The 27316-nt window shown below is 35.8% G+C and overlaps 3 protein-coding genes across 7 annotated transcripts; 1 reads left to right on the plus strand and 2 right to left on the minus strand.

Moving 5' to 3' along the window:
- The first annotated feature begins 6910 nt into the window (after positions 1-6910).
- On the plus strand, positions 6911-11152 carry LOC112280801 (putative arabinogalactan endo-beta-1,4-galactanase A). Of its 5 annotated transcripts, XR_002969429.3 has the most exons (4): positions 6911-7604; positions 7885-7948; positions 8116-9448; positions 10483-11152. XR_002969429.3 is itself a non-coding variant. In XM_090249919.1 (3 exons), exons 2-3 carry the CDS (start codon positions 7894-7896, stop codon positions 9243-9245), a joined length of 1185 nt encoding a protein of 394 aa, XP_090106045.1. In that variant the 5' UTR covers positions 6911-7640; positions 7885-7893; the 3' UTR covers positions 9246-9478. The 5 variants fall into 5 exon arrangements, 4 of the variants coding, with proteins under 4 accessions (XP_090106045.1, XP_024372412.1, XP_024372415.1 ...); XM_090249919.1 differs by lacking the exon at positions 10483-11152 and having other exon boundaries at positions 6911-7640; positions 8116-9478; XM_024516644.3 differs by lacking the exon at positions 10483-11152 and having other exon boundaries at positions 8116-9478.
- A 112-nt stretch (positions 11153-11264) lies between these two features.
- On the minus strand, positions 11265-14315 carry LOC112280800 (protein NRT1/ PTR FAMILY 6.2). The gene is made up of 4 exons (XM_024516643.3): positions 13973-14315; positions 13588-13717; positions 12555-13338; positions 11265-12433 (listed from the first exon to the last, which is right to left on the minus strand). The coding sequence occupies exons 1-4, from the start codon at positions 13973-13975 to the stop codon at positions 11533-11535; spliced, it is 1818 nt and encodes a 605-aa protein (XP_024372411.1). The 5' UTR covers positions 13976-14315; the 3' UTR covers positions 11265-11532.
- LOC149989413 (uncharacterized) lies at positions 14071-14863 on the minus strand. The gene is made up of 2 exons (XM_090249920.1): positions 14480-14863; positions 14071-14210 (listed from the first exon to the last, which is right to left on the minus strand). The coding sequence occupies exons 1-2, from the start codon at positions 14727-14729 to the stop codon at positions 14083-14085; spliced, it is 378 nt and encodes a 125-aa protein (XP_090106046.1). The 5' UTR covers positions 14730-14863; the 3' UTR covers positions 14071-14082.
- Positions 14864-27316: the final 12453 nt, after the last annotated feature.

Here is a 27316-nt window from a genome sequence, read left to right on the forward strand (position 1 = left end):
CCAAAAAAGGTAGAAGCAATTATATCTTGGGAAGTTCCGAAGACGGTTAGAGATGTTCAGTGTTTTCTTGGATTTGCTAACTTCTATCAGATCTTCATCAAGAATTATTCTCAAGTTGCTGCACCACTCACGCGTCTAACAAGCAAAGACAAGCTCGAATGGGGATCACAAGTAGCAAAAGCATTTCAAGATCTCAAGACGGCATTCACTACGGCTCCAATCTTGGTACACCCTAACTTTGCAAAGGCTTTCTATTTAGAGACCGATGCTTCAGATTTTGCTTTGGGAGCTGTGCTTTCACAGATGGGCATAGACAAGAAGCTTCACCCAGTTGCGTTCTATTCACGGAAGTTCTCTGTTGCTGAGATCAACTACGAGATCCATGACAAAGAGCTGCTTGCTATAGTGGATGCCTTCCAAGAGTGGCGTCACTTCCTCGAAGGAGCTGCACATCCAGTGACTGTTTATACGGACCACAAGAATTTGGAGTACTTCATGACAGGTCGAATTTTGAATCGTCGTCAAGCTCGATGGAATATGTCTCTATCACGATTTGACTTTATTATCACCTACCGCCTTGGAAAACAACAAGGATTATCTGACGCATTATCGAGGAGATCGTATCTTGCGCCAAAGGCTGAAGAAGCAGCGTTTGATCAACAATGTACAACATTGTTGAAACCAGAAAAATTCAGGATTTTTGCTACTGTTGCAACTATCGATGGTGGCTTCCTCAACGAAGTACGTACTGTGACCATTGAGGATTCTATAGCTCTTGACATCAAACAACGTGTCGATAATGACAAGTTTAAGGTGGAGGGAGATCTTCTGTATTTTGAGGAGCGGTTGTATATCCCGAAAGGACCAACTCGTCTCCGAGTACTTCAATCTCGCCACGACTTTCCAGCTACGGGACATTTTGGATTCAACAAGACTTTGGAGCTCATTTCACGAGATTTTTGGTGGCCCCAAATGTGGAAGGATGTGAAGGAATTTGTCCTTTCTTGTGATGTTTGTTCAAGATCCAAGATCCCTCGACATCGTCCGTATGGACTTCTCCAGCCATTGCCTATTCCGCACCGACCATGGTCTTCAGTTTCTATGGACTTCATTACGGACCTACCGCCATCGAATTCATTTGACAGCATCTTTGTTGTGGTGGATCGATTTACAAAGATGGCGCATTTCGTGCCTTGCAAGAAAACATCGTCAAGTAAAGACACCGCAAGACTCTTTCTTGATAACATATATCGTTATCATGGCCTACCAGATGATATCGTGTCGGATCGAGGTACTCAGTTTGTATCCAAGTTTTGGAGGTCCCTCTTTGAGATATTGAAGGTGGATATTAAGCTCTCTTCGGCTTTTCATCCTCAAACTGACGGTCAAACGGAGCGGGTGAATCAAGTTTTGGAGCAATATTTACGATGCACCATCAACTATCAACAAGATGATTGGACTGCATATCTACCGCTTGCTGAGTTCGCATACAACAACACTCTTCATGCGTCAACTCAACAAACACCATTCTTCTCCAAGTACGGATACCACCCCAAGCTCGATTTATTGCGTTCTTCAGCAAATAACAACCCAGCAGCTGAAGGATTTGTGAAGCAACTATCGGAGCTTCAAGCGACGTTGAAGCTTCAATTGCAATCTGCCCAAGAGAGTTACAAGGCATCTGCAGATAAATATCGAAATGATGCGCCTACTTTTAAAGTTGGAAGTAAAGTATGGCTTCTTCGACGGAATATCAAGACCAAGCGGCCATGTGACAAATTGGACTATCGGAGATTAGGGCCATTTGTTATCGAGAAGCAGATCAATCCGGTGGCATATCGTCTGGAGTTACCAGCTACTATGAAGGTACATCCAGTCTTTCATGTGTCTTTGTTGGAACCTTATCGAGAGTCAGCTTTTCTCCAAAGAGTACAAAGTCCGCCACCAAGTATCGAAATTGAAAACCATGAGGAATACGAGGTGGAAAAGGTACTAGATTCACGGCGTAATAGGAGAAAATTGGAGTATTTAGTGCATTGGAGTGGATACGACATCAATGAACGAACGTGGGAGCGTGCCGAAAATCTTGCCAATGCACCAAAAAAGGTACAAGAATTTCATCAACGATATCCTCATAAACCTAAGCCGATTCAACGATAGCTTCTTGCTCAAGCTTGCTCATCAAGTAGCATAAAAAAGGGAGAGGGCACCTCCAAAACCCATAGTTCGATAGTGTAGAACTTTGTTAGCAACTATAGTTTGCTCTCATCATTTTAGCCTTTGGACATGGATAGTCAAGATACTACACTTGTTATGTCATTTCAAGCGACTAGCTCACGAAGACGACCACGAGATGAAGAATCGCCTGCACCACGACGACGTCGGAGGATATCGAGTAACAAATCGCTAGTAATTGTATTTGAGGTCGAGCCTGCCTACGACGGTCAGCCAGAAGGTGTGTTTGGAGGACAGTTTCACAATGAAGATACAGAAGTCCACGCTTGGTCAGAGGTTGAAGGTGTTGGTCACTACCGTTGGCTCCAAGGGCCGATGAATCATTTGCCTCGCGAGCAACAATTGGAATTCATAGCGAATGTGATGCGACAGATTTTCATTTTCTTGCGTTGGTATTGACTGATAACAACATTGCTTCTCGGAGACCTCGAAGTTAGAAGAGGAGGTGATGTCATGGACATACATTGGAAGATTCTTCGAATATTCTTCTAGAATATTCTCTAAAGATTCCTTTAGAAGGTTCTAGAAGATTCTTAGAATATTCTCTAAAGATTCTCTTAGAAGGTTCTAGAATATTCTGATAGATTCTAGGAAGTTGCTCGAGAAGTTTCCTAATTAATAGAAGTTGTTGGAGAAGCGTCCTAGTTAGCGGAAGTAGCTCGAGAAGCTTCCTATTCAGTAGTATATATAGGAGTCGAGGCTGAAGGATTCTTCAGTCTCGACAACACATCTCTTGGAGTTCTAGTCACCTTTCTGGTGTTGTTCTTGTACTCATCTGTTTAATCTAGTTCTGCCACTTCTTCTTGAACTTCTTGTTAGATTTCAAGTCTGTATTTTGTGTCCGTGACAATTAGAGTGGTTAGTAAATAAATTTAAACAGAATTGATATAGGAAAATTTATTTGGAAATTTATCTATTTTGATTATAGTATTTATATTTTGTTGGATTTAGATATTTAGTATAAAACTTAAGAAAAGGTTGGAATCTAAAGATGAAAGTTTGAACTATTAGGAGGCTTATTGGGAGGGATGAAAGCAAGGCATGGTTGGATGAAGCTAAGGAATAGAGATCTTCATTCCTATTGGTCGAAGGCCATATCCAATGGACTTCAAGGAGGCTGCTTGAGGCCTTATTAGAGATTAGGGTTTCTCTTTCGAAGTCATTCCAGCTTTAGAGGCTTGAATCAGCAAGTTCAGGATTTTGGATATAATTTGAGTGAAGAATTTGTGTGATTTCTAGTTTTTGTAAAGGAGATATTGGTGTTCAAAGTTAAGGTGTCAAATTTGTACCTACTGTCACTCTTTGAAGCATAACATATGCATACGGAGAGAAATGAAAGTTCAACAAATAGAGTTGAAAAGAACACTTTCTTGGCTAAACTTTACATATACTATTTGTCAAGTTCTATGTGTGAATAAAGGAGTTATAGGACATTGAAAATAGCACATGTAATTCAAAGGCAGTAAGTGAGTCATTTTGTTGATAGTAATGGTTGGAGCCATATCTTGAGTTTTTGGACGAATTTTTAGCTCAAAATTTCTATAAATATGAGTTATTAGGTTAAAAAGCTATAAATAAAAGTTTCATAGTATTTAAGTACTTATTTTGTGAGATATGAAGAAATTAGCACGTAGGTATATGTAAGCTAGGGTTTAAAGCTACTGTTAGGATTTTAGTGATATATCAAGATTCGTAATGAATTTGCAGTTGAATTTTTTTGTGATAGTTTTTGAAACTATATCAGTACTTCATGTAAAATTTAGGATTTTTTGGAAGGTCCAATTATGAGATATGAGATGTTGAAGTTCAAGAAACATTTCTCATAAGGATATATAAGGTTTTAAGATACTTTATCATATATTTGGTTGTTTTCTTGGTACTTCGGCTTATTTTTTGATGTAATTGCCCTAAAAGGGAAAATATTATATATATAAACTTGGTAATTTTATATCTTAGACTTGATTGAACATTTAGTAGCAGCCAAAAGCCCAACGCTTTCTTGAGACAAACTCTCTCTACCTCGACACCGTTTCTTTAGGATTTTGCTAATAGTGACTTGTGAAGGTACTTTTGCAAACTTAAACTTCATTTTTTCCTACTTTGCAAGAGTTTTCTACAAGATTGAAGATTATACAGCTTTGTACTTATAGATTAGTTGTTGTTGGATGTTGTTAAAGTGCAATATTATATAGGGCTCATAAGTGTTAGATGTACAAGAAGGAAAGTATTAGGCTAGCGATAAGTAGACACTCAAGTAGGTTCATGATTTTGACTAACCATGGTAAGTTTTAACTTCCTATAAGTTATGTTTTGGGAGATGAATTAACCCTAAAACTTATGAGAGGTTATACTATATATATATATATATATATATATATATATATTTCTTTTCTCTACTCTACTTCTATTTTATTATTTGTTTGTTTTATCAAACCCTAATTTTTTTCTAATATTTGATGTGTTTATGTTCTTATAGAATTAAGATAGAAAACCTTGAGCTTGTACTAACAACTCCAAAGAAAACAAAATACTTTGTAGAGGAAAATAGAAAAAATGTAAAAAAAAAATAACCAAGATTTTGCAAAAATATAATATTCTTGTATTGCTAAGATTTATATCTTTTTATTTGAATTAATTTAAATTATTTGAAGGTGCATTATAAATAAAATCTATAAAATAATCTATTTTATTCATTTCTTTCTATTGATGTGCATAGAATAAAATTTAATTTTTTTTATACATAATACCAATTATAAAAATAAATTTAATTAGGTTCCTTATAAAATCAAAGTAAAGAATATTACCTCAAACTGAATAGATTATAGTTGAATAATTTATTTTAAAACTAATTTAAAATAAATAAGATATATCTATAGTTAGTGATACTAATGCCACTACAATCTTTGTTATTGCTACAACAATTTGTCATCCACCACATGTCATCTAAATACAACCTGCCACCATTTAACATATATTTTTTAGTTTTCTTATTTCAATCATTGTTAATATTTTTAGTAATTTTTTATTTTCAAATTATATAAATTTTTTAATTAATTTAATATAAATAATTAACAAATTTAAGTTGAATAAATTGTAGTAGAAAAAATAGTAGAAACTATGGTCACATTTGCAATACTCTACACACACATACATACTTTCAAATATATATATATATATATATATATATATAGATATATAAATAACAACTTAAAGTAAAAAATAAAAATATTTTGATATATATATATATATATATATATATATTTGAAATGATTTCTGATTGAAATGATTTGTTGTTGTGAGTACAATTACTTTTTCTTACCAACTGCCTTCTTACAAGAAACTTATCATATGCAATTTACAGCACACCAAAATATTAGGAATTCATCTCATTAAAGTTTATAACTGACTTTTTTAAAATGGAATTAAAATTCATTAAAAACACCTTCAAATTTAAATTCAACACATAAATTTATACAATTTACACAAGGATATAAGACTTTTTAAAATATAAATTATGTATGTAATATATTACAAGAAAAGTTTATACACTTATAATGATTGTTTCTTTAAACAAATAATGTAATTTAGTTATATATTTTAGAATATATTTTTATAATAGGATCAATATATTTTTATTTAATTATGTGACATTATTTTATTTGAAATGAATGTAAATTGATTACAATATTAATAATTTATGACTTAAAATTACTTGCTTTAAGTAATAAATATTCTTGTATATTAAAGAATAAATTTAACTTAATAAAAAGGTGAATGATATAAAAAAAACATTGCAAAGTTTTAAAACTGTTTATGCTTTAATTTTAAAAAATAAAACATATTTCCGTTTTCTTTACAATATCTTGTTGTTCCAACTTTTAGCAATAGTTTTAAATAATTACTTATAAATTTAACTTTATAAAAAGTATTGTATTAATTTTTTCCTTCTAATTCAATAATCTTAATAGTATTATCATGGATAAGATAAAAATGACATTATTGTATATATTTAAGTTTATTACTAATATATTCAGATGCAAGATAACAATACGCATTAATATTGAAGATATTACTCTTGGATAACAATTACTTATAGAGTTTTTTATTATAAAGAATCCAAAATATGTATTTATAATATCTTATTTAGATTTTAAAATTTTTATAATATTTTAGTAATTTTAAAAATTTATAAATATTTTTTAAAAATAAAAATAAAATTTAGTTTATTTTTATACAAACTTCTTATATTAGTATTTTTTTTTATTATCTTTGGTACATATCCATCTAAAATCAAAGCTTAAATTATTTGAAGACGGTTAATTTTTTCTTCTTTTTATAAATTTATTTCTATCATGATTATTAATGTTTATAATTTATATATTTTAAATTTAAAAATAAATAAAAATTTTTGTGTTTAATTAAGTAAAATTAACATTAAAATTGTATGTATATCTTCATTTTGATTATTTTTTGTTTTCAACATAACATTAAAATATATGTAATTTTGTCAAATATGCATTACTGTTAAATAGATATTAAAATCATGATAGATTTTTATTGAATAAATTTATTAAATTTTAAAAAGTTTATTTTGATTGAATAATGTAACCTTCTGTTAAGTTTTTTTTATGTTGAGAAGAGAAGATGATTGGTGAAAATTAGCCAATGTTTCCAAATGCAATGACCCCAATTCAGCTTTTCTAAAACTATGAAGCATATCAAAGAAAATGTTGATTATGTCTCGAGTTGGGTCAAGTTTGCTTCGAGGAGCATGGAGTCGAAGCAATTGCTAAGTGTGTCAGAGGCTGTTTATTTACGTTTCGGCATATTTTCGACAGCAAACTTGAAGTAACAGACAGACAGCAGAATATTGCTGTTGAAGGTTCTGTTATTGCGGTGCACCTTGAAGTTGGTCTCCTGGAACACGTAACCAATAGTTTTTGTAATGGGAAATGTGCGAGAAACTCCACTAAAACAATAGAATAAGTGTTTGTTTTCAATATCCTACGCGCTTGCTCGATTAGCAAGATATCATTCCATCTGGTGATCGGTCTGCATCCAAGAGTTATCGAAAGCAAACAAAATTTGGTGAGACTGATTGTCCCTGCTTTGCTTGAAAGAGTTAAATGGACTGCACTGGGGCCCATGTGGATTTTAGGTTGTCGCCAAGTTGAGTGAGGGGATCATGTTAAAAGTCCTCATCCTGAGCAATGTCGTGGGATATCTTCTGCTAAGCTGGAAAACGGGTCTTTGATAAAGCTGGATGTTGAACGAAGCTGAATCTACTCGTCTTAGATCAATCTCTCACCAACTTTGCCACACTGTACACCATTTTCGCTCTTTCCGGCTTCACACATGCAACTTTCGAGGTCTGTCTCAGATTGTTGAGCTTATACCATTACATTGTGAGAATTCTCAAATTAACAAATGCATCTATGCTGTAGCGGTGTCTTGATTATGTTGCAAAAACGTTGGATGCATTGAACAATTGATTTTGCTATTGCTAGGTGCGAGCTATTTGTTCAAAGTTGCTTGGATTTACTATTGCTTGGTGTTTATGGGCGATTACGTGATTCAATCATCGAAGTTTCTGTTTAATATTGTACTTCATAAGTACTCTGTAAGCCCTGATATTTCTTCATTCGGTAGATTCTCGAGATGCTTCAATCATTCTGGAGGCCAGCTGACTCAGCTGATTTGTTCCAATTCTCAGGTAAGCATTTGAAGCATTGCTATAGGAGAATTTAGTTCGGGACGCAGCACACGGAAATTAGCAGACCTTGGTAGGGAGAGAGTTTGGGTTTTCTTTCGGTAAAATTCAACCACGCTCTCGACCAGTCGTACTGGAAGTCGTACACGAAGCTTTCTGCGCTTGTGCAGTCTCATCAAGTAAGTTCAATCACGAACAAATTATCGCCATGGTAGCAAAATCCGGAGTAATGCTGCTGGGACACGACCTGTCAACAGTGCTGCAATGTGAGAAAAAAGGCCTGAAATACTATGATTTCAACTCAAATTACAGCAAACCCCCCGAACAGATTGTGGCCGATCATGGCGCTAACTTCATCCGCCTCCGGCTTTGGGTGAACCCTCCCGCTGGCTTCAGCGACTTGTCAAGCGTGTTTGAAATGGCGAAACGAGCCAAGAAGGCGAACTTGAACATTTTGCTATGCCTCCACCTCTCGGACTACTGGGCCGACCCAGGCAAGCAGTATACCCCAGCGGTGTGGGCAGACCAAGACTTCGACACGCTTCGCAAGACCGTGGCAGACTACGTTGCCTCCACGGTTGGAGCTCTGCAAAGCCAAGGAACGCCACCATCTATGGTCGCAGTCGGCAACGAAATCTCCAACGGGATGTTATGGCCCACGGGCTCCCTGTCCTACACATCGCAGTTCACGGCACTTCTCAAGAGCGGACTCGCAGCGGTAGACAACGACATCGCAACCATGGTGCATATCAACAACGGCCAGGATGAGGGCCTAGTCACCTGGTTCATGGACCTGATGGTCGCTGACGACGTCTCCTTCGACTTCCTCGGCCTATCGTTCTACCCGGGAGATGGGGCCCTGCTCTCAGATCTAGAAACTTCTTTAGCTAAAGCTGCATCAAGATACAACAAGCCCATGATCATCGCCGAAGTCGCCGATTACTGGATCCCCGCTCCCAACAACCCCGGCACACAGGAATCCTCCTTGGATGCGTTGCTGCAGGTCGTAACGGCGCTACCGAGAGGATTAGGAGCTGGGGTCTGCTACTGGGAATCAGCCTGGCGATCTCCAGCGGAAGCCTACCCGGGGGAAGGCAACTCTTACTGGACTCGCGCGCTATGGAACGATCTAGGGAACCCTCTACCAGCTTTGAGGTGCTTCGAGCATTACTCGCAGGCACGTGTAGCGTCGGCGGAGCTCACGATGCAGCCTGATCATGGTCCATCGGAGTTGGAGCCGACGATTGCACAAGCGCAAAGCACCGGTGCACAATTGTCGAACGAGACAAAGGATTTGTGACATCGAGTTGCAGTGTTTCGGCAACGAACTGGCATGAACTTGGATCGATTACATCAATCCATTCCACGCAATGCAGGCGTTTTGCTGTTGTCGGTGACGGATTCGGCAGTTTTTCTTAATGTGTGGCGTTGGCGCAACTCGCGTTTTCTACTACTTTTTTTCGGAAGAATGTTGTGGTTTGTCATGTGTGTTTAAGCATAATGGTAAACAAGCTTGAATTTGTGTTTTTTTAAGTTGGCTTCATGAATTTGTGTTGAAGATCCTGACATTAGACGATTGCACAAATTCGAAGGTAAAATTGAGGTCTATTATTTGAATTGTTATTATGAGGTTGAAATTTAAAATGTGGAGAAAAGATTCAAGGACAAATGTTTTAGAATTATTATTTGATTTATTTATGTATGATTATAAGTAAAACCACCAATTAAAGAATATTTGAGGAAAAAACATCTCCTAAACTTTAATAAATGTATGTATAGTGTTTTTTTATTTATAATTAAATATATAATTTTATTTTATGTTTCTTAAAAAAAGTAAAAAGTCTCCATTTATTTTTGGATAGACTAGAAAAAATTATTTGAAACATGTGAATATAAATCAAAATCAATTATATGGAAGTCGATATCAAAGATTAGAAATGTAAACCCCATTGAAGAGTATGTTTGTCAATTTTACAAAAAATTCATTAAATCTAAATTTATTGAAGAGTATGTTTATCAATTTTACAAAAATATCATTAAATCTAAATTTTAAAGAGTAGCAAATGCAAATTGTCATGATACTTTGTCATATGCTTTGAAAAATTCCATTCTTAGAAAAATAAGATATTGATTGCATTCTTTAGTCTAGGGAATAGAGTTTTGAGCCACTAAGAGATTATCAAAATGATTCTTATTCACAAAAAGGCACTTTGATTAGCACAATTTTTTTCTATTAAGACTTCTTTTACTCTTTTACAAAACTTCTTTGTATATATTTTGTAAGTTGTGTTTAATAGGGTTATTGGCCACTACTTACTTAATTGACCTTGTGACCCTCTTTATAAAGTAGAATGATTTTTCTTTTAACAATAGACTATAATTTAGTCTTTGGAGAATTGGTTGTTACTAAAAAAAAATTCTATTTTAACCTTACTCTTATCATTTTTCCTTCTTGTTATTATTCAGTAAATTTAACTCAATTTATCTTGATTCTCTCTCAAAATTTGTGAGCTTTTGAGGTTGGGGTAATCGTGCAGATGATAGCTAATTATCAGGGCGTAATTATCGAGGAGATTCTCTACGATGAGAAGACGAACGTTGCAGGGCTCTGGAGTCAAGTGCTGATATAGCCATGGCCTCTCTACTGGCACGGAACCACTCTCCTCTCTATATACACGGTTGTCGAACTTGATGATGTCGAAGTCGTAAGCATTCGGGATCTGGCGCCGGCAAACTACCTTTCGTGGAATTGATATCTCCATTTTTGTTGTTGATCAAGCTAGTATAATTCCCGATTGGTTTCAAAAACCTTCAGCACGTTTATGTGAGCATGCTTCGTCTGTCAATTCAACCCACTCTACTTGTGCTTGCAGTTGAGTTATTTTGGCAGGACAAAGGAAAGCAGGTCGTCAAGATGATCAAAACGCAACGAGACTACTTCAAGTTCTCACCAATTATCCGGGTGATCCCTTTCGTTGGTAAAATCTACGCTAATCAAGAACTGCGATTCGTGCTCGGGCGGATCCAATCGAGCATTGCGATAGCGGGATTCAAGTTTGTGAAATACCTCCTTCCGACTGAGCTAGGTCAGTTCATCTTAGGATAAAATCATACAGGATGTCCAGGAGTGGCCGCACTGTTGTGCACATCGACCTTTGTTCAACATGTTCACTTATTTTAATGATTCCAAAGGACGAATTCAAATGATACCCTCCAGCATCACCTTAATTCCCCTCGTAACCTTAAGGCATGCAAAAATTTGTCAATGTGCTTGCAATTACTTAAATTGCCACGGCATCTCTCGGCCCTCTGTTTCGACTTTGTGTAGACAGGTAGAAGAGTTGATTTTATTCGTTTGCAAGACACAACTTCCACACGATGCACGATTCTGCCGGTTCTTACTACCTTAAATCGTCACCTTTCTGGCCGCAGCTGGCTTTCGATAGCAATCGGTTCGTCCCAGCGGGCACCCAATTCATTAGTTTTCCGTTACAGCCGAGCTTTCCAGGAGCAGTTTATCACTATGTCGAATGAGGTCGTGTCCACAATGAGTTACACCGAAAATTGCGGTTCAGAGCCCGCTAGTTTCATTTATCATTACGGACATCCGAGTCTGCAGATAACGGGAGTTTCCCTGTGACGGGCTTTGTTGCCGACTCCTCCATTGCAGAAGCTTTGTACGTGTACCACTTCGCACAAAAGACAAATCCCACGAAATTCAAGAGCGTGATGATGAGAAGAACATAGTAGAAGTAATCAAGCCGTGCGCTGTTCAGGTTTGTCACGAGCCAGCCCTGGTGATGAGGCCCACTCTGTGTTGCACGGTTGACGGTCGACACGAGGAAGCTGCTCGTGAAGAACCCGAAGGAAATAGTGCACAGGAAGACAGCTGTGGACATACTTCGCATCCCAAGCGGTGACTCCTGGTAGCAAAACTCGAGCTGGCCTACGTACGTAAATACCTCGCCAGCGCCGAGCAACATAAATTGTGGCGCGAGCCAGAACACGCTCATCGGAACAATGGCCTTTGGTTTGTCTTGGAGACCGTGCTGGTGCGCTATGCGTCGGCGTTGCCACTCCACTATTGCGGCCGCAAGCATGGAGAGGCATGAAAAGAGCAGGCCAACGCCAATCCGTCGGAGAGTGGTGAGACCACGATGGTGCCCCGTGAATCGTCGCAGGAGGGGGACTAATTGGGGCCCATAAATCGACAGGATGAACACGACGCTTATCTCGCGAAACACCGCGAGACTAGCGGGCGGAATGTTGAACCCTAATTCGTTGCGCACCATCGTTTCGCCTTGCTCTAATGAAAATGTCAGCATTTGCGCGTACACGGTGTAGAAGATTATGGTGAGGGCTGCAATGGGCAACATGCGCAGCACGCATTTGACCTCCTCAACCTGTGTCACCGTCGCCGGATTTCCAGTTTTACATAGCTGGGCTTCAAATTGCTCGTAGTCTATGATGGCAGCTTTGTCGAGGAACCTGGCGGCCAGTGGGTGGATCTACGTGAGCCACACGCGTCACAAAGTCTATAAAGAAGTTCAAAATTCTGTATTCTTCAGTGCAATGCGAGTGAACCGAAAATATCGAGACGAGATTTTACCGAAATTGGTTGGTGTGAGGGATCTTCTCAATGCCCTCCTCGGCATTGTCAAGAGTCTCGTACAACAAGTGTGCAGGCGGTGTCGTCAGCTTGCGGTTGCGAAAAGCATTAGCAAATACACGCACAACGTGAGCAATCGGGCTGCGTTTATAACTCACTTGGTACCGGTATAATGGCACACCTCCGACCAGAACAGCAATTGCAAATAACATAGCTCCAGCAGTGATGCCAAATCCCCAGCCGCGACCAAGCTTAATTTGAATGTAGATGAGAAGAGTGACAGAGAGGATGGCGCCAACTTCAATGGCCATGAAGAACCAATTGAAGTAGCTCGACTTGAGCTTCTTCTCTCGGGGATCGTTCTCATCGAACTGGTCTGCCCCAAGGGGCGACACACTTGACTTGATGCCGCCTGTGCCGAAGGCCACCAAGTAGAGGCCGACATAAAGGATCACCATGTCCCAGCCATGTGCAGGTTGACATGGATGCAACGCCCCGGGTTCGCCGGAGCAAGGAGGCAACCGGAAGGCTGGCAATGTTGCGGAGAGGGTCAGAACAACCATTCCCAGAAATTGAAGAACAGCGCCGAGGAGAATTGTGCGGAAGCGGCCGATGTATGTGTCTGCAATATATCCTCCGAGCAAGCACGTCAAATATGCGGTGCCTAGATAGTTCGTCACGATGTTTGCAGAGAAAGCCATTGGGAGATGGAGGTTTGTAACCAAGTAGGTGACCAGGTTGAGCCCGATCCCAAAGGCTGCCAATCTCTCGCACATCTCCGTCACTGCATGAGAACACATCTGAGTGAATCCTAGGCTCCGGCTTTTCACAGGTTAGAATTCAAAACACCTCGTCCACTCTTGCTAAATTGTTAGTATACATTCGTGGAAATCGTGGGTGTCGAGGTGCTGTTCTACAAACAAATCAAGCACTAATTCTGAAGCTTCACGATCAGAGCATACAACTGCAGGATCTTGAGATATTTTTTGGAACATTTCAGCTGAATCGGTAGAACATGAAATAAGCAACGAACCGAAGATGAGCGGCGCGGCTTTCCAGCCTCCGGTGTGTCTCTTGTCTGCTTTCCTACCCTTGTAGTCCACAGTGCCATCGTGAACCAGCCACCCATCTGCTTCCTCCCTACTCTCCATCGTTTTTCCAACCTGTTATATGCCAAGGTTTGAATCATGTTCATTAATTCTCACTCTTACTCGATATTCAACAGTATTATGGCGTAAGCATCGATTCGCTTGGGTTACATCAGTTGCGATCGTTTAAAACCACAGAGCATTTCTTGTCTACAGAACGTTACTGTTTTGCAACTGAAAGGAGTTTAACTGCATGATCACGGACTACTCCGAAATCGAACAGAAATGCTCACTCTTCCCATCTTTCCACCTTATGAAGTGCGATCTTACCATGATTGGACGTGATTAGTACACCGGGTGGTAGCTTCGCAGCAATAATTTGTAGCTCCTTTTGTGATGCAGCTTCAGCATTGAACCAACTACTTGCGGTATAAGCCTCGTCAAAAGCCTGCAAACACGGGTGAGAACTCTGCAAGTTCCCATCTTTCAATGTTGCACCACGCCAGCAGAAATATCGCGATTGTTTCCTTGATGCATCCTCGGGTTTCCCTCCATTGCAGCATAGCAACTGCAGAAGAAACGAAACTCAGAAATGGTCACGACGAGAAGTTTCAAGGTTGCGTGACGGCCAACGCATTATATACATGCCGCTGAACATAGAACAGATGATAATGCATGGAAATGAAGAGCTGACCATGGGTAAGATGTGAGAGCTATTCTGTTAAGAGGACGCTCTAGTACTGGATTAAATTCTTCCCGACTGCAAAACGGTCAAATCTAGATGAGTTTTGGAGGAGCTCATGCATTCTGAGAGGTTACAAAGAAGTGGAAAATTTCCTTTCGCACGTATCACATAGATAGAGCTTCGCTCAGTTGCACGTGGGGCCAGTCCTGGAACTGGGCACTCCGCTTTGGTAGAACCACCCCAGACTGAGTATCCATGGATGAGTGCAACAGTGGGTGCTACCCCCTTTCGGCAAACCACCCAAACGTGTACCAAGCAGATGATTATCTTGTGGATGATATTCACAGTATGTTTTGCCCGTGGTGTTGCTTTGCAGTTGTCTGTATGAAGTATGAGCCTCATTGAGCTCTTGATTGTCAGCCCAGTTGCCAACCAATTTGTAAAACTAGAGGTTAATTGCCAACAAATTTAAACGTATTCAAAGTCTTGAATTAGTTGCATGTCAATAACGTACATTCATCCATGACACATCTTTCTTGTGTACAAACCTGTTTGATTCTCTTTGGCAGAATGAACGCAGACTCGTACACAGAGACGAACGTCACCAGTGGATGATCATCCACTGGTTGATATTTGGAAAAAAGGTTGATGCCCTGGAGCAGTTTCACATCCCAATATCTCTTGTTAATGGCTGTTGGAAAACAACCATTTCAAATTGCGATATTAACCAGTCAATTCAACAGCAGGGATTTGTGTTCTAGAACTGCCAAAACACTTACTTCAAGCAGCCGATAATGATCTATCACACCCCCCACAGGCCCACCCAGTGTCTCAAGTGAAGGCCAGGGCGTTCTCACCATGGGCAGGTGCTGCAGCACATTAAGCTTGTTCTCAACCTTGGCAGCGTGTGGTACAATGTGACTTGAATGGTCTTATACCAACTTTTCATTAAAAACGAGTGCCCCATCAATAACGTGTGTTGCATCTTAATAGCCTCAGTACACATGACCCTGTTAAAATTATCTATTATTGATTCCACAGCCTCGCACAAGACCACGTAATCCCGAACCCAGAATCATGCGACGCTAAGATCCCAAAACCTTTGGGTCAAGCCCATACCACACTGAACCTGCCACTGTCAAAAAATTCATACATCATCTGTACTGCAACATCAGACCAGTTTGTGAAAGAGAGAGAAAGAGAGTGATTTGTGCAAATGCAAGACCAGGTAAAGATTGGACTCATCTTTTCAAACGCTTATTGTGTTTCGACATGCCTGATGGTTCTGCACAAGAATCATTCCATGCCAAAAAGTGGGTTGGATTGATTCCTACGCAAGGGCTCCAGTGGAAGCTTTGTGCCAGCATTTGTATTCAACCTCTTTTGTTTGACGGATATTTGGCACCCACAGAATTTCCGAGGTACAGCACAATCATCTACCGAGTGATGGCGAAGAGTGGCATAGCCTGTCTGTCGATGTGGTTCACCTTGGTCCCTTCACAACTTGCTAAGTGACAGTCTATTTCTAATGCTTCAGTTCTTTCGTTTTTTGCTTCTTTTTTAATTATGCCCGGGTACTGCTTGCCCACAGGGTACGGGATGGGTTGCCCTCTGCTTTGCCGTGGACACATGTGGAGTGTGACAACGGACGTACACCACCAACCCACAACAGCATCACTCACACCTTACACATCAATTAGAGAAGCTGGACAGCCATTTCATGAGTTGTGTGGAGAGTTTTTTAAGAGCGGCTGGGCTAGGTTATCATCCTATCCCTTTGCTAGAATATTGACCGCTTGAAACTAATCAATTACCACATGGGATGCGTTTGAGGGGATTTACAGTCACCTGTAGCTCTAGAACCCTATGTAACTTCCACATTGCACAAATCAAATCCCTCTCTGTGAGCGCTTTACTGGAGGAATACGAGTGGGAACAAGAGGGAGCAATCTCCGACGAGCATTTGTATAACTGAATGGAACATGGGCTTCAATTAACAGGATCACCAGCCTTCGACGAGGAGTAGAACGACGCTAAGCTTTTACAGTGATCTAGAAGGATGGGATGTTCAAGAAACTCAAACCGGAAGCAAGAGAATTATTGACCGTTTTACTGCAAACAAGGCAAGTTTATTGTGATAGCCAGGGGAAACAGAATCTGCACGGCTACTTCCACTATATCACAAGCCATGTGAGGAGAATCAAGCACTTCACATTTCCACTTCAATTGAGTGTCATTCTGGGGAGGAAATTACCTAATTCAAACCTCAAGGATGTCCAAACCTGTCATAATCATTTTCACGTCCTCTACAGCCCTTGTTCAAAACAAGCTCGACATGGAGTGCCTAACGATCAACTGCCACTGTCGACTTGAACTGATCAAAAATTTATCTCAAGTGTGCACAAAATCAAGCAACCTTCCTTTCAGAAGAATCGCCATCTTGCCATATAAATTTAATGAATGCACACATTTATTAAATGATGGGCCTTTCATCCATCACAAATTGAATTATACGATATATATATATATATATATATATATATTCGCATGAAGATGATTCCAAAAGAATACCTGAGAGAACGTGGGGATGGCCACCGATTATGAAAACTTTGGCACGCATTATTCAAACATTGAATCGCTTTTGACTGGTAAGAAACCCTAGACTATGCTTGTTAGCGGACTCCACAAACTCCTTGGATAACCACTTTGTCGAAATGATAATGACACGCTCCTCTTGTCCTTGGATCAATTCCACACTCCCCACCTTTAATTCACCTAATTTCTGACTTACAAGAGCCTTTTTCAGCTTGCTAACCTACTGATTACATGGGGAAATGACACCAATATTCTTCACAAACTCACACTAACTCAGTTGGGATGATAGTTCTTCACCTTTTTCACAATGTGGACAACGGTACTGGCCTCTTGGGAGTTAATGACTGCCAAAATTGAGTATGAAATCAGTAACTCTACTATTAGCCAATCATATTTTATAATTTATTATAATAATAGAAAAATTAGTTGGTGATTCAAGTTTTGTTTTAGGTAACTAAAATAGCTATCAAATTATAAGTCTAACAATATAAGATAGATTGAAAAAGATATGGATCAAAATGAATTAAAAATACCTTTAAAAATCAATTATGCTCATACTTAGATTATAATGATATAATATAATCTAAGTTACAAATCTAACATATACAAGTGGTTTTTTGAATGTAATTGATAGTATGGGCATATTCTTAGCCTTTATACATTTAATTGTATCTATTATTAGTGCACATTACTTATGCAAACTAAACAAAATGGTTTTATTGAGGTATTTCTTTGTTATTGATAGAAAGCTAGTAGAAGTGGTAGCTTTGCAAAAATTGAAGAAGGGTGAGAGTACTAAAAATGTTGTTAGAGATTTGTATGTGTCTTAAAGTTGGATTACATGGTTTTATAAGCAATATTTTATTGATTTGAATAATGTAAATCATATTTTTGGTAATAGGCCAAGGATGTATAATACAACTAATTAAAGGACTTGTATGAGAGAAATTACTAGAAATGGCAAGAAAACTACACTTAAAGTTAGAAATTACTTGAGAAATGAACTTCATGTTGATATGAGTGATAATAATATAAAAATAGTATTAAGTGAAGTAAATTTAAAATTTAAAGTGAACCAAAAGAAATCAAAGCTCTTACTTTATCAAGTTAAGGCAAGATTAAAATTTACTAAATGTCATTGTCATTGAATTATTAATTATTAAGATCATGTCATATTCTTTGATAAAACAAAAGTTAATTAATTTTGTTCCAATGGTTGCACTTGATATTAACTTTGTGACAGACAAAATATAAGTACTAGAATGGTATAACAAATAATGAAAAGTAGAGGTAGAAGCATGATGATATAGGATTGGAAGATTCCAAATGGTCTTAGTATGATATATAGGATTGAGGGAAGAATGGATCAATATATGTATAATAAAATTTTAGAGCAAGAATTGATTCATATAGTATATACATACAATATATATCCTATAAGTTTGATTTTTTAATGGGATAATGATTCCAAGCATACATCTAAAAGTGTGTATTATTAGCTCAATTTGTGAGAATTTATTCTTTTGAAGTAGTTGGCACAATCTCTAGACTTGAATCAAATCAAACACTTATGGACAACTTTAAAACGTTAATTGAACCAATATAAAACCTCTCAAAAAATATTAGAATTATAGAAGCATATTAAAGATTTTTAGACTTTAATTATATTTAATAAGTATAAGAACTTATATAGAAGCATGCATAAGTGTATTAGATCTACAATAGCTACTAAAGATAGGTAAACAAATTTAAATTGTTTTTTTGCTAACATGAATAAAAGTGAGTTTTAGACCTAATTTTATTTTATTTTTTCTTGTATATTCATACTTGCATATAATAAACTTTAATCATCATAGAAGTATGACTTATTACAATTATTATCTTCTAAGATCTATGGTTTTATTTTTTTTGCATCTAATTTACCTATATTGTTTGTTGAATTTGATCAAACTAATTTTATATTCAATTTTGGCAATCATTGTAAGTTATGAAGTTTAATAGCCTTTTTAAATAGGACTTATCTAGTTTATATTTTAGAGCAATTAGGGAGTATATCAAGGGCCCAAGTTACTTGTAATCACTTACATGTATAACAATTATGTTGTTGTTAGATAGATTACTGATAGAGACCATTGTCTTACGTTTTGTTCCTTGCTTTGCTTCATTCAAGATAATGTGAGTGAAGTGACTACATTAAATTTCTTGAGCATCCAATATTATGGTACTTCAATATATAAATACTATTATGCAATACTTAATTAGAGTTGCCTCATTAAGAATATATATAAAAAAAAAAAAAAAAAAAAAAAACTTAATTAAATAAAAAAGAATGTAATGTATAAGAATTTTGTCTATAAATTAAGTATATGCATTTAGACATATCATGTCAAGCTTTCTAATTAAATTAATGAGATATGACTTGTTGTAAAAATCTTTGAAATTTTGAACTTCTTTCATCAAACTTCTCAAGCATATCAATCCTTATCCCCATCATACTTGTAGAAGCAAAAATTACTAAATTTGGTTATAAGATCAATTTAATTTTTTTCCTTTAATTGTATAGCTTCTTGCCATAGACTCTGAACTTCTTCCATAGGCGTAGGCATAGTGCCTCTATGATTTAAGTTAGAAATACATAAGATTTTCACTCTTATTGTATTGAAAAGCTCATGAAGATCTGCAATAGTTGCAAATCTATTTTCTTTTTTGCTAAGAGTAGCATCCATAATCTTTCCTTCCATAGACAACTCAAATAAATTCAAAAGATTAAATTAGATGATAATAATCCGCAACCTCTAATAAAAATTTCTACAAAGAAAAATAATCCACTTTCTTTAAGAAAAAGATTAGTATTAGAAAATAAGATTTTTTGTTTAAAAGTGGATAGTCTATAATCTTCAAAATACAACAATAGAAGTAAGATAATCCACTCACTTCTAAAATAAGATAAAAATAATATGTTAGTAATCTTGTCAAACTATCAAGGATATGAATCTTAAAGAAAGAAAATCTTCAATACACTCTTGTGTCACTAAAAGAAATTAAAAAGACATTTGAAGATGATTTAATATTAAACTAGAATGGCTACTATCAAAAAACAGGAAGACTAGAAAGTCTTGAAATAAGACCAAGGACTAGAAAGGCATTGACAAGAGTGAAGAAGGCTTCACTCTTGCCTCCATATATACTCTCATATTAAGAGCTACATTAATTTAATATGTATCATATCTCATTAATTTAAGCTTTTTAATTAAATTAATTACATACGATAATCAATTATTTGAAAGACATCAAGAAAAAAGATATGGCTGGAGAAGAACAAATCAAATAATGTTGGTAGCTCTTAAATTTTCAGAAACTTATTTATCAAAGCCAAAATCAATGAAAATTAATACAATTCATTTTTTAATCCCTTAGAGAGCAGGAAAAGAATCGACAATATTAAGAAGGTTTATGCTTATATTATAGAGAAGTTAAATATATTACTCAATATTTTCCAAAGAAACAATACAATTAAAAAATGAGAGGCTTGATTGCCAAAGAAGACAATGTATCAAAAAACGAGTTGCTTTAAGTACAATAGGAACCGTGTGGCTAGAATCATGTACAACATCTAATAAAGATCTTATTCTCTCCTTTGATCCTTCATCTTGTTTTATAATAGAAGTTTATTAAAGACCAAAATTCATAAAATCTTAGCCTTGTTGGATTCTAGAGTCTCAACTTGTTTTATAAATGAAGAATTTTTCAAAAAATAAGATATATCTTTAGTTAAGAAAATCAAACCTATATATGTAAAGGTAATAGATGGATGTTCATTATCTTGTAGAGATGTTACATATGAAATTATTCTTGTAGAAGTAGCAATTAGCAGTCACAATAATTTAATTATATTTAATATGATTAAGTCTCTTTTCAATCTAATCATTTTAGAATTATTGTGGTTAGAAAGATATAATCCTTAGATAGATTAAATTTCTTATAATTTCAATTTTTTCCATAGTTTTGCCCAAGGTCTTGCTAGGCAAGTAGAAATCTATAAGTCTAGTATATCCAAACCTTTATTGGTAGGTGTGTGAGTGTAAAATTCACTCCTTAACCTAATTACAAGATGATCTTAATTAAGAGTTTTTTGTAATAGGTGGTGTAAAGTAAAAATAGCAAGAACAAGAATTATTGAAGAAACACAATAAGCAAGACACAAGTAAAAAGAAATCAATAAGGTTAGATATAAGAGAAGTGTGGAATGAGATGCCTTTGATTTCCACATCTTTTATTTAAAAACAAATTTAAATTCATTGTAGCTCAACTTCATTTTCATTCATCCTTACTTCATCTAATTAAATCCTAGATTTTACTTAACCTAGTTGCTACTCCAAATTCTAACCGCCACATAATCTAGCCGCCACTATAAATCCTAGCAACCACCTTGGTAACTTTTCTATTACCTTTTGCTACCCTTTAATTATTACCAACTTACATTAGATAATATCTTTTATTTGTCCAATATTTATTTTATCACTCCCACTTTGCTATTGATTAAAAGCTTTTAAACTTAATACCTTTATCAATTTGTAATGTCTATCCTTTACCAATACTTTTGTAAGTAAATCAACAAGCATATCTTCCGTTGCACAATACTTCATGTCAATCACTCCTATTTTAATCTTTTCATGTATAAAATGATGTTGAATGTTAATGTGTTTTATCCTTAAATAATGCTTTAGGTTCTTTGCAAAGGCAAGGCATCCTTGATTGTCACACTTTATGAGAGTTGCTTCCAATTGCATAAGTCTAATGTCTTCTAAAACTTATTTTAGCCATATTGCCTCCATTGTACCATGATTTGCTGCCATGTACTCCGCCTATATTGTAGACCTTGTAATTGTTGGTTGTTTCTTACAATTTCATAAGATTGCTCTGATTCTAACAAAGAATACATATCCTATTATTGACCTTCTATCATTTGCACCTCTAATCCAATCTGCCTCACAATAACCATGCAATGTAATATTATCACCTCCAAAGCACAAATTGAAGTTTAAAGTTCCTTTTAAGTACCTCAAGATTCTTTTAATGGTGGCCCAATGGATTGGTCTAGCCTTTGACATGTGTTGACTCACAACACTCACCGCATATGCAAGATCCATCTTTATGCCAACCATTGCATATATAAGTGAGCCTACTGCTGTCTTGTATGGAACATCTTTCATTTCATCTTCAACTTTAGTAAACTCCTCATCCATGATTTTCATCAACTTCATATTAGCCTCAATATTATTCTAATAGGCTTGCACTCCTCTATGTTGAATCATTTCAACACTTCTTTAATATACTTCTTTTCGTTCAATGTAATGATCTTTTTAGCTCAATCTCTGAAAAATTCTACTCTTAAGCAATAGTGGAGCTCTCCTAAATCACTCATCTCAAATTCTTTTGCTAGTTTTGCCTTCAACTAATCCATCTTTTTTAAGATGTTGGTCAAGATGATTAAATCATCAACATAAAGAATAACAATCAACAAGAAGAATTTTGATTGCATCACATACATGGAATAATCAACATCGCTTTTCACAAATCCCTCATTCACAAAGAATGTGAATGCATTGGTACTATGTCCTTGGTAATTGCTTGAGCCCATACAATGATTTCTTCAACTTACAAACAAGGTGTTGCTTGCCTTCTTTAACAAATCCTTGAGGTTGATCCACGTAGATGTCTTCTTCCAACTCTCTATTCAAGAAAGCCATCTTCACATCTATTTGATGTATTTTCAAGTCCATTGCAGCCTTAATTACCACAATCATTCTAATGGTGGTGAATTTGGCCATAAGAGCAAATGTCTCATTGAAATCAACACTAGCAACTTGTGAGTAGCCTTTAGCAACTAATCTTGCCTTATACTTTACAACATTATTCATTGTATCCTTCTTTATTTTAAACACCTATTTACAACCAATTAAAGCTCGATTTGGTGGAATTTGAGTCAATTTCCATGTTTCATTGTCTATGAGTGATTGATACTCTTCTTCCATGGCTTTCTCCTAATTCAAAGCATCTGAGGACTTCATTGCATCACATAAACTCAACGGATCAGCAAGAAGTGCAACATTAGGATGTTCTTCACTTACTTGAGAAAAGATGTGATTCTTCCACTATTTGCTATGTTGTTTTTAAAGGTCTTATTCTCCACCTTCTTTGCTTCTTCATCTTCATTTCTATCTTTACAACCATCATTATCTTCATCTTCTTCCTTCTTTGCTGAATTTGAAGATGTGTCCATGAACACACTATTACTTCCACTTGGACACATCTCTAAGTGCTTACAAGCACTTTTGTACTCCAAAAACTCAACATTACGGCTTTTGATGATCTTTTTGGTCTCCAAACACATGAGCCTATAAGCCTTTGTACCTTCACAATATCCAACAAATACACATTTTGTACTTTTTGTATAAAATTTTGATCTCATATAATCTGGTGTCTTTGCATATGCTATACATCCAAAGATCTTTATATAGAAAATACAAGGTTTTCTTCCACTCCAAGCTTCTTCCAAAGTCATTGATATAAGTATACTTGTAGGACACCTATTTCTTAAGTATCTTATATTTATCACTACTTCTAACTAAAATTCATGTCTAAGGTGAAACATATTCCTTGTCATCTCCACAATACTTTGATTTATTCTTTCAGCAACTCTATTTTGTTGTAGAGTGTAAGGAGTGGAGGTTTGTCTTGTAATACCATGAATCTTCAAGAAATCATTGAATTGCTTTGACATGTACTCACCTCCATTGTCCGTGTGCAATATCTTGATTTTGTACTCACATTATTTCTCCACAAGTACCTTAAACTCCTTAAACCTTGTGAAACACTCACTCTTCGCTTTGAGGATGAAAATCCACACCTTTCTTGAAAAATCATCAATGAATATAACAAAGTACCTTGCATCTTCCATGGATAGCATCCTCATAGGTCTACAAACATCAGAATGGATTATTTCCAACAACTTGATTACATATATTGCTGCTCTACTTCAAAATATAGCTTTTTATTGTTTGCCTTAAATACAACCTTCACAAACAAGTATCATAGCATTGTGGCTTATATGACTAAGATCTAAGCCACTTACTATGGATTGGAGCTCCTTCATGCTCTTGGCATTTAAATGACCAAGGCGTCAATGCCAAATGCCAAACTTGACTTGATCTTTAGAAAATTTAGCAAATGCTGTCATTTCAACTCCATTCACCTTCTTATATTTGATGAAGTAGAGTCAAGGATAAGAAATTGATAAAAACAAATAAACAAGTGAGACTTTTTTCAAAGAAAGATAAAAAAATAAAAATAATTAAATATGTATATTAAGAAAGAAATTGGAATGGATATTACCAAAAGACAAGAAAATTAGAGATCCTTGAAACTAGACTAGAAGTAAGAAAGGAATTGACAAGAGTGAAGAAGGCTTTACTCTTGCCTCTATATATACTATCTACCTAGGAGCTACATGGCGACGTTTTATAGGACCTCTAAAAAATGTGTTGACTTTGCACAACACATATCTTAACTTACAAGGCAAGTTTTCTAAGTAGGCACTACATAATTAGCTTATGCTACAAGCTACCAATATGTGTGGTACGTGGTTAACTTGTTGATCAAGTTTCTAACCTACTAATTAAGTATAAATATATGTAAAGTCAAAGCAACATCTGTGAAGCTTCTAAGAAACTTTTCTAAAAGATATTATAAAATTAATCTATTTTTATCTATTTTTACTTATTTATATCACCTAGATAATAATTATAATAAATATATATCCATGATATTATCCTTCCTTCTAGAGATGGGTTCCATGGAGAGCAATGATCATATGTTGAAAAAGTCTAAGATGCGACAAATTATATTTGCCACATACTCTGATCTTTGTTTTTTTTTTGAAGATGATTGATAAGGCCTCTCATTCGTTGCTAGTATTTCATACCAGGGTAGAAAGACCACCCGATTATTTGATCATTGTTGAGGTCTTCATAACTTATTTTAAATAAAATATTTGGAACATTTTCACGAGTTGTTTCTACCTCTAGTTAAATCACCAAACATTAGTAGTCCCTTCCAAAATCATGATACCAAACGCATTATTGAACTGTAATTGTTTATGGTATGTAAAAATTAGTTAGAACATATAATATGTTCATAACTCTTGGTGTGACTTAGAATGATTAATAGATTAATTAATAGAGACTGGATTTAAGAAACTTTATTTTGAATTTCATCTTTTTTAGTAATAGTATTTCAGAAAAAAATTATAGGATCTAAATGTTTAATATGAAGCCTTGAGAAGAGATTAGAGCCTAAAGAAAAAAATATTAACTAATAGAAGGCTTATTGGGAAGGATGAAAGCAAGGTATGGTTGGATGAAGATAAGGGGTGAAGACCTTCATCCCTATTGGTCGAATGTCATGCCTAATAGGCTTTAAAGAGGCTGCGTGAGGCCTTATTAGAGATTAGGGTTTCTCTTTTGAAGTCATTTGAGCTTTCGAGGCTTGGATCAACAAGTTCAGGGCTTTGGGTATAATTTGGATGAAGAATTTGTATGATTTCGAGTTTTTTTGAAGGAGATATAGGTATTCAAAGTTAAGGTGTCAAATTTGTACCTACTGTCACTCTTTGAAGCATAACATATGCGTACAGAGAGCAATGAAATATTGGTGAATTGAGTTGGAGAGAACACTTTCTTGGCTATACTTTAAATATATTTTTTGACGAATTCTAAGTATAAATAAAGGAGTTATAGGACATTGAAAACAACAAATGTAATTCAAAGGCAGTAAGTGAGTCATTTTGTTGATAGTAATGGTTGGAGCCATATCTTGATTTTCTGGATGAATTTTTGGTTCAAATTTTTTTATAAGTATAAGTTATTAGGTTGAAAAGCTATAGATCAAAGTTTCATGGTATTTAAGTACTTATTTTGTGAGATATAAAGAAAATAGCATGGAAGTGTATGTAAGCAAGGGTTTAAAGCAATTGTTAGGATTTTAGTGATATATCAAGATCCGTAACGAATTTGTAGTTGAATTTTTTTATGGTAGTTTTTGAAATTATATCAATACTTTATGTAAAATTTAGGATTTTTTGGACAGTCCAATCATGAGATATGAGCTATTAAAGTTCCAAAAACATTTTTCATAAGGACATATAAGGTTTTAAGATACTTTATCATACATTGGATGTTTTTTTTGGTACTTGGGCTTATGTATTGATGTAATTTCTCTCAAAGAGAAAATATTATATATATAAACTTGAGACTTTTATATCTTAGACTTGATTGAACATTTAGTGGTAGCCAGAAGCCCAACGCTTTCTGAGACAAACTCTCTCTATCTTGATAACATTGTATCTCGCCATTTATTTGCAGAAGAACTTCTTGTTCTTGAGGATCTTCATCTTGATTGCATCGTCTTGAAGGTTGTGACAATTATAATGTCTTATCCGATAGGTTAGCAAACAAAGGCACTTGAGTTGAATCTACTGGTTATTGGTTGTCTATCCCCCCCAACGTCACAACTATAAAGAAGTTACAAACAAGGATTGAAAGTAAAATTTTATCTTGCTTAGATCTTGTTTCTTTTATTAAGAAGGTTTTTATCTTTATTTTAATGGATGTCGTCGATGAAAAGCCTCCACCATCTTTGCTGCATTTACAAAATTCTTTACTAGCTTTCATATGCGTTCACTAATATCATATCTGTACCAATGGATAAGATATTCTAATTTATTTCAGTGTCGCCTTGAATCTAAGACTTCTACTTTGAACTCTTCATTATTGTCTACTTTTATAGGAGAAGGTAGAGCTTGTTTTCTTTTTGATATGTCCACTGTCTTGTATGGTTCAAGAAGAGACACGTGGAATACTAGATGGATTTTCATTGAATCTCGTAGGTACAAAAAATATGCAATTGGATTGATTTGTACAAAAATAAAAAATGGTCTAAGCCTTTGATAGTCCAACTTGTCACAAAGACAAGTAGTCTTGATACTACGATAAAGTAACCATACCTTGTCACTCATGTAGAATGGTGGTTGTTCCTTTCGATAGACATCTACATTGATCTTTTGTTGTTCTTAAGCTTCTTTTAATTGTACCTTTATTGTTGCATATAGCTCTGACAAATGATTTGCCAAATCTTTTGCCGCAAGATTATTAGCTTTTGAAAAATCAATAGTATCAAGTTATAGATGATAATCATAATTGGCAAAGCAAGGTGTTTGTTTTATAGAAGAATATATTGTATTATTATAAACAAACTCTACCAATCGCAAAAGAATTGTTCAATCATTTTATTGCTAGTTGATGGTACATCTTAAATACTGCTGCCAAACTTGATTA

Source organism: Physcomitrium patens, chromosome 4 (genome assembly GCF_059467195.1).
Source record: "Physcomitrium patens ecotype Gransden chromosome 4, ASM5946719v1, whole genome shotgun sequence".
Lineage (NCBI taxonomy): Eukaryota > Viridiplantae > Streptophyta > Bryopsida > Funariales > Funariaceae > Physcomitrium > Physcomitrium patens.

Excerpts from the sequence above, each read along its gene's own strand:
- LOC112280800 (XM_024516643.3), bottom strand. Across the intron at positions 13,339-13,587 it reads AGCCGCGCCGCTCATCTTCG|TGACGGAGATGTGCGAGAGA; the intron begins GTTCGTTGCTTA and ends GTTCTCATGCAG. Across the intron at positions 12,434-12,554 it reads CCTCACACCAACCAATTTCG|GTTCCTCGACAAAGCTGCCA; the intron begins GTAAAATCTCGT and ends ACTGGCCGCCAG.
- LOC112280801 (XM_090249919.1), top strand. The coding sequence starts at position 7,894 with ATGCTTCAATCATTCTGGAGGCCAGCTGACTCAGCTGATTTGTTCCAA. Across the intron at positions 7,949-8,115 it reads TGATTTGTTCCAATTCTCAG|TCTCATCAAGTAAGTTCAAT; the intron begins GTAAGCATTTGA and ends GCGCTTGTGCAG.
- LOC149989413 (XM_090249920.1), bottom strand. The coding sequence starts at position 14,729 with ATGAGGCTCATACTTCATACAGACAACTGCAAAGCAACACCACGGGCA. Across the intron at positions 14,211-14,479 it reads CTATGTGATACGTGCGAAAG|TTGCTATGCTGCAATGGAGG; the intron begins GAAATTTTCCAC and ends TTTCTTCTGCAG.